This window comes from Garra rufa, chromosome 1, assembly GCF_049309525.1.
Source record: "Garra rufa chromosome 1, GarRuf1.0, whole genome shotgun sequence".
NCBI classification, from domain to species: domain Eukaryota; kingdom Metazoa; phylum Chordata; class Actinopteri; order Cypriniformes; family Cyprinidae; genus Garra; species Garra rufa.
The window spans coordinates 49,108,360-49,127,119 of record NC_133361.1 but is presented as its reverse complement, the minus strand read 5'-3'; the positions used below and the strand labels follow the sequence as shown (position 1 = coordinate 49,127,119).

The 18,760-nt window shown below is 47.4% G+C and overlaps 1 protein-coding gene across 1 annotated transcript in view; it reads right to left on the bottom strand.

Moving 5' to 3' along the window:
- crhr1 (corticotropin releasing hormone receptor 1) overlaps positions 1 to 18,760 on the bottom strand; it is a 283,958-nt gene that overhangs the window by 208,619 nt on the left and 56,579 nt on the right. Inside the window, exon 2 of the mRNA XM_073832713.1 lies at positions 18,447 to 18,534. Coding sequence (XP_073688814.1) covers positions 18,447 to 18,534 — 88 coding nt within the window. The remainder of the gene's footprint in view (positions 1 to 18,446; positions 18,535 to 18,760) is intronic.

The window sequence follows — 18,760 nt, the reverse complement described above, 5'->3', positions numbered from 1 at the left end:
GTGTTAAGGTTAGTGAAGTGCATAAAATGCCTTTAAATGAAGATGGTAATACATTTATATTCAATGAAATAAATGCAATGTGTATTATTATCAAAGGAGAAGACTGACCTCCTTATCATCCAAGATGTTCATGTCTTTCTTTCTTCAGCCGTAAAGAAGTTATGTTTTTTGAGGCAAACATTAAGGATTTTTTCTCCATATAGTGGACCTCAATAGTGCCTGTGATTTTGAACTTCCAAAATGTCTGTTTAAATGCAGCTTTAAAGGGCTCTAAATTCCAGCCAAGGAAAAAGGGTCTTATCTAGCGAGACAGTTATTTTCTAAAGAGATTTATAGTTTATATATACATATATATATATATATATATATATATATATATATATATATATATATTTTTTTTTTTTTTTTTTTTTTTTTTTTGCAAATGCTTGTCTTGTCTATCTCTGCGTGAACTCTGCATTCCGGGTCAATACAGTTAGGGTATGTCGAAAAACTCCCATCTCATTTTCTCCTCCAACTCATCCTACATCGCTGCAGAAATACAGACCCAGTGTTTGTGACCCAGTGAATGTGCAAGGAGGGTCAAACACCCTTTACAAAAAAAAAAATATCATGACCTTTAGGATGATTTTAAAGTTGGATGAGAAAATGAGATGTTTTTTTTTTTTTTTTTGGTATACCCTGACTGTCATGAACTGGAATACACAGATTTCACGCAGAGCTAGACAAGACGAGCATTTGAGGTTAAAAAGTATATCAATTGTAAATATTTTTAGAAATTAACCAATCGTTTCACTAGATGAGACCCTTCTTCCTCGGCTGGGATCATTTAGAACCCTTCAAAGCTGCATTTAAACTGCATTTTGGAAGTTCAAACTCATGGGCACCATAGAAGTCCACTATATGGAAAACATTCCTGAAATAGTTTCCTCAGAAAACATAATTTCTTTACGACTGAAGAAAGAGAGACATGAACATCTTGGATGACAAGGGGGTGTGTAAATTATTTGTAAACTTTTGTTCTGGAAGTGAACATCTTTTTTAAATATTATATAAAAATTTAAATATAAAGCAATGATTGATAAGGAAAATTCAATTAGTGCTTATAGTATATTGTGAAACCCCACACAGCCATCAGGGAAACAAAGCCATTTGAACAGAAAAATTACAAGCTCCTGGTACTTCAGTGTTAATTACATTGAGTGGGCTCTGTATTACAGTTGATCACGGGTTTGTAATGAGCGGCCTGAACTTTACACATGCTTGGATCTGTGAATTTTGATTTCAGAATTACATCAATAATGCCTACACAAACAATCACAGCAGTTCATGACCTCAGACAAAATCTGATCACCTCAGCTCTTGATATTTTATAAACCTACAAAATATGACTTCCAGGAGACTTGATCATTAGCATAATTTTCACAAACAATAATTCAAGCTGGTTATGCCATTGTAAGGTATCAAAATCAAAAATAAGCAAACACTTTGCTCTCAGCTCTCAAACGCTGGGGGCGTGTCCGCTGTTAGTGCTGAAGCCACGCCCACTCTTAGGAAAGCTGGCGCCCTTCTTAACTGTCAAATACCGCTACAACTTGAATAGATGCTCCATCTAGCAGTTTAATTTAAATAAGGAGACCAACTATAGGTAATATCACAACCAGGTATGCATTTACATGAAGAAGGCATAACTAGCTAGCAAACTGCAGGTTGTAGTAACTAACAGTAACGACAGTAACTTGTGATTGAGCTTGCGAACCACTGATGCTAATGCACTGTAGTTATTAGGTGTGCTTCGACTTGAAGCAGCGCTGTGCAGATTGATTGGTGGATGACATCAAAGTACTGCAAGAGCGATTTGAAAGCATAAAGAGCCATCTTGTCTCTATAGCTCTCACAGTACTTGGAAACTTTTGTTTCAGACTCCAGTTGATCAAATTCATTATCTTGGCAAATAAATGAATAAGTATATATGTATGTAGGTATGTATACTGCCACTCAAAAGTTTGGGATCAGTAAGATTTTCAATGTTTTTAAAGGAAACTTTTCTACTCATCAAGGCTGCGTTTATTTGATTAAAAATACAGAAAAAAAAAACGGTAGTATTGTGAAAATGAATGCAATTTAAAATAGTGTTTTATCTATTTTAATATACTTTAAAATATGATTTATTCCTGTGAATTTTCAGCATCATTACTCCAGTATTCAGTGTCACATGATCCTTCAGAAATCATTCTAATATTCTGATTTATTGTCAGTACTGGAAACAGTTGTGTTGCTTTATATTTTTTTGGAACCTGTGATACTTTTTTCAGGATTCTTTTATGAATAAAAACATTTAAAAGAACAGCATTTATTTAGAATTGAAATATTTTTTAATAATATACACTACTGTTCAAAAGTTTGGGGTCAGTAAATTTGAATTCTTTTTGTTTTTGAAAGAAATTAATATTTTTTTTAGCAACTTTTATTTACTTTTTTGTTAAAGTGATAAAATGTGATAGCAAAGACTTAGATTGTTAGAAAAAAATTATATTTTGAATAAATGCTGTTCTTTTTAACTTTTTATTCATCAAAGAATCCTGAAAAAACTATCACAGGTTCCAAAAAATATTATTTAGTAGCACAGCTGTTGCCAACATTGAAATTCTAATAATTATTCAGTATATTAGAATGATTTCTGAAGGATCATGTGACACTGAAGACTGGAGTAATGGCTGATGAAAATTCAGCTTTGCATCACAGGAAAAAAAAAAAAAAAGGATATTAAAATACAAACCAATGTTTTATATTTTGCAGTATTATTGGTTTTTTTTTCCTCTTTATTTTTGATCAAATAAATGCAGTCTTGATGAACGTAAGAGACTTCTTTAAAAAACCTTACCCACCCAGTTTTACAGACAAGGCTTAAGCCTAGTCCTGGACTAAAACGTAAATCTGAACTGTTTCAACTGAAAAAAACTTGCACTGACCGATCTAAAAATATGTCAGTGCCTGTTCCCTCTCAGTCGGTCTCTACGACGTCACGTCGGAGACCGACGAATTGGGATATCGCTTTAGAGATACCAATCCTCTTCGTGTGTAAACTAAACGAGCCAATGCACATTGGCATGCATGATTGCATCCAGCTGTCGCTGATCACAGCGTGAGCATAAATACACAGCAGGTGCAATGCATAGACAGCATTTCGCATCGGAGCCGATCTTCTCAATGAGAGACGCAACGAGCCATTCTTACAAAGAACTCTTCACTGCGGTGTTGGCGGTACGGCGCGTCAGCGGTGGTGGTCTCCTGTGGGTGGAAAAAGCGCGCAGTCAAGGATTGCACTACCTGCCTTCTGTGTCGCAGCGGCCATCTCCCCTGTGTGCTTCAGCACTGAGCAGTTTTCTAAAAGAGTATCACGGGTGAACGTCTTTTTAAAGACGAGGTGTTTGAAACACAATGCCGTTTCACCCGTGCGTTTCTGGATGCGGTCGTTACCTGGCGCCAGGTGATGGTCACGAACGCTGTCTGACGTGTCTGGGTATTGAGCACGCTCAGGCGGCGTTTGTGGATGAGTCATGCTGTCATTGCGGCGGCATGTCCATCACGGAGCTGCGGACCAGACTCCGCTTCCTGCAAAGGGGCGGGGTGCCAGTTCCTCTGCCCAGATCTACCGTTCCCCCCGGCAAACGCCGGGGGGACTCTACCTCTGGCAGAGGGCTGACTGGTCTGACGGTGACGGTGGGGAATTTCCCGGCAGATAATCCGCTGGGGGTTCCTCCTTCCACCGACAGTCCGTTCCATCCGGAGCTCCCAGAAGAGTGTTCGGGTCCTCCTCGTGAGGTACCGCTCATTACTTTTGGGGCTCCCCCTGACGACCGGATGTCAATCGCTGCATCGGGGGGTGAGCCAGACTTCTCGGGGGAGGACGATTCCGGATCGCTGCCGTCCACTGGGCGGTCAGCGGTGCCGGATACCGACCCCGAAATGATGGCTATGCTTTCCCGGGCCGCCGAGAGGGTAGGGCTTGAATGGAACCCTCCATCACGTCCCGACCCCTCTCGGCTGGATGACTGGTATCTTGGGGTGGCCCGCGCTGGTTCTCAGCGTCCCACCCCAGTGCCCTTCTTCCCGGAGGTGCATGACGAGCTTACTGGGACGTGGACGGCACCTTTTACTGCCAGAAACCGCTCCAGTGGCACGTCCTCCCTCACCACCCTTGATGGCGGACCAGCGCGGGGGTACGCGGCTGTCCCGCCGGTGGAGCGTGCGGTGGCGATGCAATTGTGTCCCGGCGCCGCTTCCACTTGGCGGGGCAACCCGTTGCTCCCCTCCCGGGCCTGTAGGCACTCGTCGGCTCTGATCGGCAGTGCCTACACGGCTTGTGGCGCTGCTGGCTCCGCCCTACACGCTATGGCGTTGTTACAGGTCCATCAGGCCCAGGCACTGAAGGACCTGTACGAGGGTGGTCACGACCCGGAAGTTCTACGTGAACTCCGTATCGCTACGGACCTCGCGCTACGAGCGACGAAGGTTACGGCGCGGTCTCTGGGTCGTGCGATGTCCACGATGGTGGTCCAGGAACGCCATCTCTGGCTGTGTCTGGCCGACATGAGGGAAGCAGACAAGGTTAGGTTCCTGAATGCCCCCGTGTCCCAGACCGGCCTCTTCGGCGACGCGGTCGAAAATTTCGCCCAGCAGTTTTCGGCCGCCCAGAAGCAGACTGAGGCCATCAGTCATATCCTGCCCCGGCGTGCTCCCGCTGCTGCCTCCACCCAGCCGCCGGCGGCACCTCGGTCTGCTCGTCGCCGAGGGCGGCCCCCTGCCTCCGCCCCCGCTCCACAGCAGCCTGCGCAGCAGCCTTCACGGCGGCGCCGTGGAGCCGGTCCCAGGGCGGCCGCCCCGCCCGTCCAGGCTCCCACCAAGACCAGTGGGAAACGCAAGAACAAGCGTCCCTGAGACGGGCGACCCAGAGATGGAGGAAGCTGCTCTTCGGGAGATGGTGATCGCACCACTCCCTCCCCCGGAGGAGGGCCGGGCGGAGAATCTTTTGTTTCCTTTAAAAAAGTTTCTTTTAAGAAACCCGTCATCGGCCTCACGGTCGGTGACACCCAAATTTTCAATAAAAGAGCAGTTTCTACTATCTCTGGGTCCCCAGAGGGGACAGCGGGTGTTGCACGGGTTAGCCCCGGGCTTCACCCCCTCTCCCCTCCCGCCAGCAAATGGCGCTGGGCGGTTGGAGAGTGCGGTAAGACGGACTACTCACGCACCAGCTGCCAGAACGCAGGTAAATGTCTTGCACACACCACACACAGACACTCTGACCCCGCTTCGGACCGGCATAGAGACGCCCGAGCGGGGTCCCTGCGTTCCACCTCGCTGCCCCCCCGCAGGTACGTCAGTGGTCCCGCTGGTCCCTCTTGTACGTTGGCTGGGGGCCTGGAGAGGGCTTCCCAGTCCGTCTTGCTGGCTCCTCCGGACCATCAGGCTCGGCTACGCGATTCAGTTCGCCCGGCGTCCGCCTCGGTTCAGGGGCATCCACTTCACTACAGTGAAAGTAGCAGATGCCCCTGTCCTACGGGCAGAGATTGCTACATTGCTGGCGAAGAAAGCAATAGAGCCGGTCCCTCTAGCCGATATGAAGACAGGGTTTTACAGCCCCTACTTCATAGTACCCAAGAAAAGCGGCGGTTTACGACCGGTCCTGGACCTGCGCATCTTGAATCGAGCTCTTCACAAGCTACCTTTCAGAATGCTCACACAAAAACACATCCTCAGATGTGTTCGTCCCCAGGATTGGTTCGCAGCGATCGACCTGAAGGACGCGTACTTTCATGTTTCGATCCTTCCGCGCCACAGACCATTTCTGCGGTTCGCGTTCGAAGGCAGAGCATATCAGTACAAGGTCCTGCCCTTCGGGCTGTCCCTCTCCCCCCGTGTCTTCACGAAAGTCGCGGAGGCGGCCCTTGTTCCCCTCAAGGAACAGGGCGTTCGTATCCTCAACTACCTCGACGACTGGCTGATACTAGCACACTCTCGAGAGCAGTTATGCGAACACAGGGACCTGGTGTTGGCACACCTCGCCCGCTTGGGCCTTCGGGTCAACTGGGAAAAGAGCAAACTCTCCCCCGTGCAGAGGATCTCTTTTCTTGGTGTGGAACTGGACTCGGTCAGCCAAACAGCTCGCCTCACGCAAGAGCGGGCTTAGTCGGTGCTGAACTGCTTGAATACGTTCAAGAGCAGAGAAGTGGTCCCACTGAAACAGTTTCAGAGGCTCCTGGGGCATATGGCAGCAGCTACGGCAGTTTTACCGCTTGGCCTGCTCCATATGAGACCACTTCAGCACTGGCTTCATGGCCGAGTCCCGAGGAGAGCGTGGCAGCGCGGCACTCTCCGGGTCAAAGTAACCTCGGCCTGTCGCCTAACCTTCACCCCGTGGTCAGACCTAGCTTTTCTTCGGGCAGGAGTTCCCTTAGAACAGGTCTCCAGGCACGCTGTGGTACACACGGATGCCTCCACCACCGGTTGGGGAGCCACGTACAACGGGCAGGCAGTGTCGGGGGTTTGGACGAGCCCCCAGCTACACTGGCACATCAACTGCCTAGAGCTGCTGGCAGTACGTCTTGCCTTGAACCGTCTCAAAGGGCGCCTTCGAGGCAAACACGTGCTGGTCCGTACGGACAACACTGCGACCGTTGCGTACATCAACCGACAAGGTGGTCTACGCTCCCGTCGCATGTCGCAGCTCGCCCGTTCTCTCCTCCTCTGGAGTCAGAAGCATCTGAGGTCGCTTCGTGCCATTCACATTCCGGGTTTGCTCAACCGTGCAGCCGACGAGCTCTCACGAGCTGCGCTTCCCGGAGAGTGGAGACTCCATCCCCAGTCGGTCCAGCTGATCTGGAGACGTTTCGGGAAAGCTCAGGTAGACCTGTTTGCTTCTCCAGAGACGTCCCACTGCCAGCTCTTTTACTCCCTGACCGAGGGTACACTCGGCACGGACTCCCTGGCATGCAGCTGGCCACGGGGCCTTCGCAAGTATGCGTTTCCCCCAGTGAGCCTTCTCGCACAGACACTGTGCAAGGTCAGGGAGGACGAGGAGCAGGTCCTGTTAGTGGCGCCTTACTGGCCTACTCGGACCTGGTTCCCAGAACTGATGCTCCTCGCGACAGCCCCTCCCTGGCGGATTCCTCTGAGGAAGGATTTACTGACTCAGAGACGGGGCACCCTGTGGCACCCGCGTCCAGACCTCTGGAAACTACATGTCTGGTCCCTGGACGGGACGCGGAGGTTCTGAGTGATCTACCCCAAGGAGTGGTAGACACCATCACTTCGGCGAGAGCTGCATCCACGAGACATGCTTACGCCTTGAAGTGGAACCTGTTCGTCGAATGGGCTTTCTCAAGAAATGAGGATCCCCGAAGATGCTCGGTCGGAGTCGTGCTTACCTTTTTGCAGCAAGGGTTGGAGCGTAGGCTGTCACCCTCCACCCTTAAGGTCTATGTAGCCGCTATTTCTGCAAACCATGACCCCGTTGAAGGAAGGTCAGTAGGTAGGCACGACCTGGTCGTCAGGTTTCTCAGGGGAGCCAGGAGGTTAAATCCTCCTAGGCCCCCCTCCGTACCCTCTTGGGACCTGTCTCTGGTGCTCACAGCACTACAGCGGGTCCCCTTTGAGCCTTTACAGTCAGTCGAGCTGAAGTATCTCTCTATGAAGACTCTGCTCCTGCTGGCATTGGCCTCCATCAAGAGGGTAGGGGACCTGCAGGCGTTTTCGGTCGACGATTCGTGCCTTCAGTTCGGGCCGGCAGATTCCCAGGTAACCCTGAGGCCCCGGCCTGGCTACGTGCCCAAGGTTCCCACTACTCCCTTCAGGGACCAAGTGGTGAGCCTGCAAGCGCTGCCCCCGGAGGAGGCAGACCCAGCCCTAGCTTTGCTTTGTCCCGTCCGAGCATTAAGATGCTACGTCGACCGGACGCAAAGCTTCAGGACCTCAGATCAGCTCTTTATTTGTCACGGAGGACGGCAGAAGGGGAAGGCCGTCTCCAAGCAGAGGATGGCACACTGGATAGTGGATGCCATCGCCTTGGCTTATCAAGCTCAGGGCGTGCCCTGCCCGCTCAGGTTGCGAGCTCACTCTACTAGGAGTATTGCATCCTCCTGGGCGCTGGCTCGTGGCGCCTCGCTATCTGACATTTGTAGAGCTGCGGGTTGGGCGACCCCTAACACGTTCGCTAGGTTTTATAGCCTTCGTGTAGAGCCAGTCTCCTCCTGTGTTCTCACCTCAAACGGGTAGAAGCACTGAGAGGCACTGGCTCAGGTCGGCTTGCTATCTTCTCCAGAGTGTCCATGAAGACCCTGTCGAGTCCTCCTTCCTCGGCTCCAGACGTAGCGGAGCGTCTAGGCGCCAGGCCTCTCTCGATGAATCTTTAGAACCGATAGAAGGCTTAGGATACATGAGAGACTTAAGTGAATCCCATATGTCTTCCACGGTACCCACAGAGACCGTGTTTCCCCGGTAACCTTCTACCATCTTCACGAGGGTTCAATCACCTCCATTCTTCCATATGTCCTAATTGAGCCATATGCGTATTGCTCCGAACCTCCTCCGGGATGGGTGGGAGCTCCGCACGTTCCCAGTGCTCCAGCTTCACTAAGTAGGTAGTGCTATGTTATACAGTGACTGGTCTTTTCTGATCCGCCCTTGGCCTTAGCAAAAATTGGAGGCCAGGTGGCTTGCTCAGGACACTGGAGGGGGGCAGCAGCTGCGGCGCTTTGCTAGGGATCCCAATTCGTCGGTCTCCGACGTGACGTCGTAGAGACCGACTGAGAGGGAACGTCTTGGTTACGTATGTAACCCTCGTTCCCTGAAGGAGGGAACGGAGACGTCACGTCCCGTCGCCTCAGCTGCTGTACCACCGCTGTGCGGCCGGACCCAAGCTCGGCTCCTCAGCGAAATCCTGTCTATGCATTGCACCTGCTGTGTATTTATGCTCACGCTGTGATCAGCGACAGCTGGATGCAATCATGCATGCCAATGTGCATTGGCTCGTTTAGTTTACACACGAAGAGGATTGGTATCTCTAAAGCGATATCCCAATTCGTCGGTCTCCGACGTGACGTCTCCGTTCCCTCCTTCAGGGAACGAGGGTTACATACGTAACCAAGACGTTTTGTTTTGTCTCAAGACACCAGTAATGTTTTTTTCCAAGGCACCTTTTAAAAAATTACTTAAATGTTTTAATTGAACTATGGGCTAAACCTGGCTTAGTTTAGGCCCTGTCTGTGAAACCGGGCCTACAAGTCTTATTGATCCCAAACTTTTGAATGGCAGTGTATGTACATAAGCCACTGAACAAAATAATAGCACTCAGAAAGGTCATGCTGGGTGTAAAACAAATTGTTCTAATGATCTAATGATATACATTAAGTCAAGCCTTCTATGATTTTCAAAATCGTTTTATTAGAGTATAAAGTTTCACTGCACGTCAGCTGCGAATTTGCAGAAAATCTCAAACAAATTGTGATGAGGGCAACTATGGCTATTTTAGTTATTCATGCTTTGACAAAGAAATTAGATCATTTTTTAACAATTTTATATTTCTTCAAATTGTAAATTAATTACTACATTAAAAAATAATTTATTCGTTTCATTTCATTTCATCTGACAAATTCATTGGAAATATGATGCTTCTCTATTCTACAAAACTCTGGAGACCAGTAATAAACGACAAAGCTCTTGACCCGTCCTGATACAAACACAAACAGCCCCTTGTAAAACAGCAGGCAGTAATCAAAGGTCAGCTTGTTAAATGACTCTTAAACTTCTCTTCGTCAAGACTCTCAATTAGTATCACTAAGGTTACCACAGACACACAAAGCAGATGAATCCAGTTAGACAGAAACACTTGATTAGCCAATTTCACCTCAAAACACAGTCCCTTTTAAACAGTTTTTTCTCAAAGCACCAATTCTGCCAGTTAGAGTCTGTCAACGTGTTGTTTTTTGCTAGTTACTGTGAAGTGTTTACTGCTAATTTAAAACTAGACGCTACAAAACTCTGCATTTACAAACTGTCCGAAACAATCTCAAAGACAAAGAGGTAAGGAATCAAAGCCAAAGAAATGGTTTCTGGTACCGAAAACGGATGACATAATCATCCCTCATCCATCCCGAAAGACGGCATCATTTGAAAATCAATTTTCTTTGAGAGAGTAGGTCCCATTTTTGGACCCTATGACAATCATTTCAGACGCAGATATTCAAAGGACATTTCTTTTTGGTTTGGGATGCCAGATTTTCTCTGAGTGCATATGGGAGGGGAAGTAACATTCAACCTCATCTGTCTCTCTGCGTCGATACTAAGCGTGACAGATGGGTTGAAGGTATTACTCGGCATTTCATAATCGTCCCCACGGGGAACTGCAATCCCTAGACAGCCACATCCCTGGCCTGTTTTCCTTTCTTGCAATGTAGCACACGCAAAAATTGAATCTGAAAGACTGCCAGACACAGAACCTCTATTAAAAACTATTCATCATTCAGTTCAGATAGCCAATGTGAGTTCTTTTTTTTTTTATCCAGTGATATTACACAACACTAACTCCTTGTGAGTTCACAACTGTTGCACTGGCACCAGCAGGCTTTGTTGCCGCAGCTGCGCTGGAGATTAGTGGTTGAATTCCTCAAGACTTGTGTAATTATATCATCACTTGGTCGAACCGGCCAGTGTAAGGTTCTGGTTTTAAAGGCGTTCAGGACAGATTAATTATCCGTTATATGGGGAGCATTTAAAAATACGATGTTTGGTTTCATCCTGGAAAATCTTATCTGAAATCACTCAGGATTTTATTGCCGTGTTAATGCTGCAAGAAGAAATACGACTGTAAGACCAATCAGATATTTGACAACAACTGCAAATAACCGCAGGTTTAACCGACGCGCTACTGACTCACCGAATGGTTGTACGACCCTGTACACATTTATAGCTCAGTGGTGTGAACTTGATCCATTAATCTGCCTACCGGATGGATTAGCGCGTGTCTGCATTTACGCTAACTTCACCTTATGTGTGAGAGTTACTCTTTGAAGTTTTAAGGATGGAGCGCTTGCCAGATTTCACACCAGATTGGTCTCAGCTGGCCTGTTATGAATATCTGAACAAAAGTTCAATCTTTCAGCAAACTGTAAAAAATCAAGATCTATAATAACTGAGATAAAGAGTGTGAAGAAATCGTGATCATGAGATATTTATTTTCTCTAGTGACATCCAAGATGTTCATGTCTTTCTTCAGTTGAAAAGAAATTAAAGTCTTTGAGGAAAACAATCTCAGGTTACTTGACTGTAACCTTGTTCCCTGAGAAAGCGGAACGAGATGCTGCGCTGCTAAGCGCATTGGGAACGTCTTTAGAAGTGACCAGCTGTGAATATTGTATGTAAAACGTCAATATAATTGACTAAACGGCAGTATAGCCTCGGTTGGTGACGTCACCGGAGCGCACGCGCACGAGGCTATAAATAGATGAGCCACAGGTGCATCGTCAGGATATTTTGTCTGAAGAGCAGTCCTGGGACATCTTCAGCACGGCAAAGTAGCGCAGCATCTCGTTCCGCTTTCTCAGGGAACAAGGTTACAGTCAAGTAACCTGAGATTGTTCCCTTTTGAAAGCTACAGTCGATGCTGCGCTGCTAAGCGCATTGGGAACGAGAATACCCACGCCGCCGTGCTTGAATATGTCTGGACTCCTACGGTTGTGCAGGTGTGTTTCACAAGAACGCAAGAAGGCCTAGACATTAGCTTGTGATGTTGACTCAAGGACATGAGAGCCCGGAGTGGCATGAACATCCAAGCTATAAAATCTTATGAATGTGTGCGGAGAGGACCAGCCTGCCGCATCACAAACTTGTTGTAGGGGAGCACCCCTTGCCAACGCATTGGACGAGGCGACCCCCCTGTTGGAGTGAGCCCTAAGGCCTATAGGCGAAGCTTGACCGCGCACCTCATAGGCAAGAGCTATAGCATCCCTGACCCAATGAGAGATGGTCTGCTTGGTGGCAGCTGCTCCTCTGTTATGGGGGCCATAACAGACGAAGAGTTGCTCCGACTTACGCCACTGGCTAACAGGACTGGACACAGTCTATGAGAATTATCCTGCTCCGGCGTTGTGAACGGTGGAGGACAGAAGGCTTCTAAAATGACCGGATGTACAGCCGAGAATGGCACCTTGGGCAGATAATCAGGATGAGGATGCAAAATCACTTTCACCATTCCTGGGGCAAAGTCTAAGCAGGATGGCGCGATAGACAGAGCCTGCATGTCCCCAATTCTTTTTAAGGAAGTTATTGCCATTAGAAAAACCATTTTAAGAGTCAGAAGTTTGTCAGATGCTGATTCTAGAGGTTCAAACGGGGTTTCAACCAGACCCTCAAGGACTATAGCTAAGTCCCAAGAAGGGATCTTGGTTTTGACTGGAGGCCTCAGTCTCCTGGCCCCACGAAGGAAGCGGGAAAGCAGAGGGTGCCTCCCAAGCAGTTCCCCATCAATCAGGGCGTGGCAAGCCGAAAGAGCGGCCACATATACCCTAAGAGTAGCGGGGCAAGTGCCTGATGATAATTTCTCTTGCAGGAAGTCCAGCACTGAAGCAATCTGGCAGTTAACTGGATCTACATTGTGTGCAGCACACCACCTTTCAAAAATACCCCATTTAACGGCATAATTCCTCCTAGTGGAGGGAGCCCTAGCACTTAGGATGGTCTCAATAACGGCAGGTGAAAGCCCAGTGTCCCTCAGTTGGTTCCCCTCAGGGGCCAAACGTGAAGATTCCACAGGTTGGGCCTGGGATGGAATATCGTTCCTCCCGCCTGCGATAGAAGGTCCCTCCTCTCCGGAATCACCCAAAGCGAGCCGTCGAGGAGAGATATTATCTCCGAGAACCATACTCTGTTCGGCCAACGCGGCGCTATCAATAAGAGGCAAGACCCTTGCTGGCAAACTCTGGCTAGAACCCCCGGGAGCAGAGAGACTGGAGGAAACGCATACAGGCGCATATTGGGGCATGAGTGCACCATCGCATCCAGACCCAACGGAGCTGGGTGACTCAGAGAGAAGTAAAGGGGACATTGCGCTGTCTGTTCGGAGGCGAAGAGGTCCACTTCCGCCTGATAAAATCTGGTCCATATCAGATTCACTACTTCCGGGTGGAGTTCCCACTCGCCCGTCGGTAATGTCTGTCTGGACAGTAAGTCTGCTCCCACATTCAAGTGCCCTGGAATGTAAACTGCCTTGAGTGACAGGAACTTTTCCTGGGCCCAGAGGAAAATCTGTCTCGCTAACCCATTCAGGTTGCGAGAGCGCGGACCTCCCTGGTGATTTATGTAAGAGACTGCTGCTGTGTTGTCCACCCGCACTAGGACATGACAGCCCCCTTATTGAGGGAGAAAATATTTCAGAGCCAGAAATATAGCCATCAACTCGAGGCAGCTGATGTGCCAAACGAGCTGATGGCCCTCCCATGCCCCTTAAGCTGGACGACCATTTAAGGCCGCTACCCAGCCCATCAGGGAGGCATCCGTCGTTAGCAGTTTGCGACGACATGGAGCCTCTAGAGTGGGACCCAAGGTGAGGAACCGGGGTCTGAACCACGGAGATAGTGTACGAAGCCATAGCGGCGCGCCACTTTTATTTGCCTAAAGGATTGGCTCTTGGATAAAATCCTCCGGCTTTTAACCACAACTGAAACTGGCTCATGTGCAACAGCCCCAAAGGAATCACCGTGGATGCTGATGCCATGAAACCTAACATTGTTGGCACTGACGAACAGTGCATTCTTGGCCTGGCCTGCCTTTGGTCATGGTCTGCCGAATGGTCTCGATTCGAGCGGGAGACTGCTGCGCCCGCATCGTGATCGAATCCCAAACGATTCCGAAATAAGTCATTCTCAAGGCAGGAGAAGAACACTTTTCTTGGTGTTGAGTCTCAACCCTAGAGAAACCAGATGAGCTAACACAATGTCTCGTGATGGATCTCCATCTCTCGCAATTGTGCTCAGAATTGACCAATTTTTTATGTAATCCAAAATGCGACTGGAGTCGTAATGGAGCCCTGTGCGGGTGACAAGGCTAGGCCGAATGGAAGAACCCGAATTTGGTACGCTTCGCCCCCGAAAGCGAACCTCAGGTATTTCCTTTATTGTGGCAATATTTCTATGCGAAAATATGCATCCTTCAGATCGATCGTGACGAACCGATCGAGATGTTGAATCTGCGTCACGACCGTCTTGACAGTTTACATCTTGAACTTGAGCGCTTTAACTGAATGGTTTAAGCCTCGAAGATCTAAGATTGGACGCAGCCCCCCATTCTTTTTGGGAACCAGGAAGTATCTGCTTTAATAGCCCGACTCTCTTACTGAAAGAGGAACATGCTCTATGGCCTCTTTGCTCAGAAGATTTTGTAGCTGTTGTGACAGTACGTGCATCAGTTCCGGTTTCACGGAAGTGTAAACCACGCCGTTGAAACGCAGAAGATGACTGATAAATTGGATTTTATATCCTATCTGTACTGTGCTTAAACCCCACAAAGAGATGCCTGGCAGAAGCTTTACACGCTGCCAGACTCTGAGAGTGGTATTAATTTAGTTTTAATACTTCCTTTTGAGGGCATGTTAGATGTTCAACGTCCAGAATGACAGCTAGAAACGACAGAACATCTAACATTTCGCTGGAAACCGCTGCCCCCCGAGGCACGAGAAGTGGCGGGGATGGAGAGGTTTTATGAGGGTATCGGGAAGTGGCGAAGATGCGAACACGCCACATCCCGCGGGGAACTACCCTCGCCGTAGATACCAGACCATCAGGCCTTTCTATTTTTGTTAATAATAGTCCTGAGGTCTGGCTTGGGAGGTTGCTGAGCGCAGCGAGCCTGTTCCCAGTCTCTACGAGGGGAAGCACGCTAAGCCACGCTCTGCTTTTTAACCTCCCTAGATGTTGAAGGACCGGGGCAGGACTGTGTTAGACGGCCCCTCCCCTTGAGTGCGGCGAGGAAGAAATTGCACAAATACTTCCTCTTGTTTCTTTACCTCCTTATATATGTCAACAATGGTATTAACCAGGTTTTCAAATAAACCGGAGGGAGAAACGGGGGAATCTAACAGGAAAAAACAGTTTTCTTTCTTTAATTCCTGTCAGATTCAGCCACAATAGCCTCTCCGCGCTGATCAAAGCACGGCCGCAGGCGCGAGCCGTTTGCTTGGTTGCACGGAGAGAGACACTCAAATCCTTCAATAAATCAGCCTGGTACGCCTGTAACACTGCCATAGTGTGCAACGCAGCACCAGCCTGACCTGCAGCTTGATAAACTTTACCCACTAAGCTGATGTTGTGCTACATGGTTTAGTGGGCAGGGTAGGTTTCTTTATAGACAATGTAAATTCGGGCGAGAGATAGCTCGCGAGCGTCCCTTTCACCCGACAACTCCATATATCCCCGCGACTTCGCACCCACGATAGTCGAAAAGTCGACGTCGAAGGCACAAAGACACGAGAAGTACATGAGAAGTAATCATCAAATTTACTGTGTTTGGGGATCTCTTGTTCGCGTGGCCAGTCAAGCTGCAACCTGTCCACCGCGCGAGTAACCACCTCTAACAATTCCTCGACAGATCTCTTTCCGCGAGAGGAATGCTTAGAGGCTGGCTGCTCGTGCTCTGACGAGCCAAGAGATATGTTATCCCCCTCGAGAACCGAAGAAGCACCGGAGCGCGCTTCGAGATCACGAGAGGGGATATTAGGATCTGGTGACGCGGCAAGCGAAAAGGACTAACCCGTCTCTTGCTCGTCATTAAGATCCATACGAGAGCCCCGCGATGGAATGCGGGTGCGGACTGGAAATAGTCCAGACGGGAGTGAAGCATCTTAACTGTGAGCTGGTCACAGTGCTCACACCCGCCTTTCTCTATAGCCAGAACCGCGTGCTCTTCCCCCAAACAAACAAAGCAGTAATCGTGTGTATCCATCTAGTCATAAGCATGGAGGAAAACAGCGCTTACCGGTTTGTTGACTCATTCTCGCTCTTTTTCCTTTTAAACTCTTAGAATAGAGAAAAGATAGAAAAAGAGTGAAACTTCTGCACACTGCCTAGCCAAACTAACTCCTAACAAAGATCAAGGATGAGTAAGAGAGAGTTCTTAGACGCACACACACACAGAGTGATCTGAAGACAAAAGACCTGACGATGCACCTGTGGCTCATCTATTTATAGCCTCGTGCGCGTGCGCTCCGGTGACGTCACCAACCGAGGCTATACTGCCGTTTAGTCAATTATATTGACGTTTTACATACAATATTCACAGCTGGTCACTTCTAAAGACGTTCCCAATGCGCTTAGCAGCGCAGCATCGACTGTAGCTTTCAAAAGGGAACATTCCATATAGTGGACTTCAATGGGATTAACGGGTTGAAGCTCCAAACTGCAGTTTCAAAGCACTCTACATGATCCCAGCTGAGGAATAAGGGTCTTATCTAGTGAAACCATCGGTCATCTTCTAAAAAAAACACAAATGCTTGTCTTGCACTAGTTTGACTTCATGCATTACATAGCTCCACTGGAAAGATCACACGTGATCTAGGCAGAAGTACCAACCCAGTGTTAACAAAGTGAACGTGCAAAGAAAGTCAAACGCCTGTTACAAAAAAGGTAAAACAACAATGTCGGTTGAAGTTGGAGGACAAAATGAGATGGAATACCTTTTTGAATTGGAGTACACAGATGAAGAACTAACCTCACGTGACCTGAGATAATGTAATGCGTCAAGTCATAGACACGCATCGCAGAGCTAGTGCAAGACGAACATTTGTAGTTAAAAAGTGTATATGTTTTATTATTTTAAGTGACCAATCATTTTGCCAGATAAGACCCTTATTCCTTAGCTGGGATCGTGTAGAGTCTTTTGAAGCTGCATTGAAACTGCAATTTGGACCGTCACTACATGGAGAAAGATACTGCAGTGTTTTCCTCAAAAACCTTCATTTATTTTCAACTGAGGACTTTTCAACTATTTCTTATTTACAGAATGTTGCAGCTTATTATTCAGGAATGATGTCTGCATTCCAAAAAGGAACATTCATTTGAACAGTTTACAGCCATATTTACATGTGACTGTCAATCAAACATTTTTGTAGCGTGTATCTGGCCATAGTAAATTTCTGCTGTCTCCCCTCTAAAACAAGCATCCTCTTTGCCAGATACCAGCAACTACTTTGGATTTTTAAAATAACGTTTTAACCATTTTCTCCATGTAAACTCATCACGATTCAGACAGAAATGAAATTATTAAATGACCCTGGTTTTTGTAACGGTCAATTACCATTGGTATGGGCTGCAGTCAAATGTTTTTCCAAGACCAAATTATGTAGGGCAAGCTATCTGCATTAGTTTTTATTGCTCCAAACTCTGGCTAAATGTCATCTATTGTCTCTTTTTTTGGCAGCTTTTATTTTTCATAAAAAGATACAGCTGATCCTCAAACGAAGCATAATTACTCACACCGTGGAGCAATTTTCTCAGTTTAGTGTACAAAACACAATCCTTAACCAAAGTTTATGCACCAATTACTCTTTAAACGTAATATTCACAGGTGAAAAACTGCACATAGAAAGTCTGTTACTTCATCCCCTAGAGTTTCACACCAATTCACACTCGCTAAGCCTTTGCAAAGCTCTGAACGCAAACAGATCCACGGTGTACTCCAGCATTCTTGCATTAGTGCTCGATTTACCCCTCTGCTTCAACTGCAAACCAAAATAAACCCCAGTAAGTCTTGGGCTTTTCAAAGCAGTGTGAAAAACAACAAACTCAATCCAGCCATCATAACGTTCATCTCCTTATATTGCCTTTTCTGAGCAATAGCAGTTATGTTTGTCATGCATGACGTTTTGTCTAAACTGAAAAGCAAATGTCGCATATCCCATGGGAAAATCATCAATAAATCTTGCTGCGCCCTGTCCCCTTTAGCGATATGGAAAAAGGAGTTCAGAGTTCATAATATAAAAGCATTAAACCAGGGCTACTCAACTTTAGAGAGCTCAAGGGCCTGACTCCTAATATTCATAATACTGTTTTATATTAAAGATTTCATTATTTACTCAACAAAACAAATGCATTCTTTTGTGTTTTGCAGATTCAAACTGATTTAGAATGACGTGTAAAGACCAAAGTCTGCTGTAAATGTGTTCAGTAAAGGTTCTCAAGGTCAACAGAATCTGTTTTAAGATCTACTGGTGATATGCAGCTTAACCGCCAATCCCATCAGCCGCCATGACACTTTATCAATACCTCAAACGGGAGACCATTAACACCAGAGGCCATTAGGTTGACTCGCGTAACTGATCTATGACCACGCTTCCCAAAGCAAATCTAAACTCCTATGTACCACAACGCAAAATTGGTTTCAGATCGGTTATGGAGACTTACCTGTAAAATTTGTGGAGAGCAGGAGCAGAGCGTCGCAGGTCAGGTCAGCTGTTGCCCTGGAGATTAGCGTAATCCAGATGGTCAACACCTGCAACGGGGGTGCAAAAAGGAAAAGAAATTTGTGAAGGGAAACAAAAATGTGGCTTTAGCATCCATCTGGACATCCAGCAAGAGACAGCATACAATGGAAAAGTAAAGCAGGTCAGCATCTGTCTCATGCTAATGCAGGTGCGCCTGTCACACGCTTCTGCTTCTGAAATCATATGCCAGCTATGTGTGAGGAACAGACTGAAATTTCGCAAATGATCTTATTT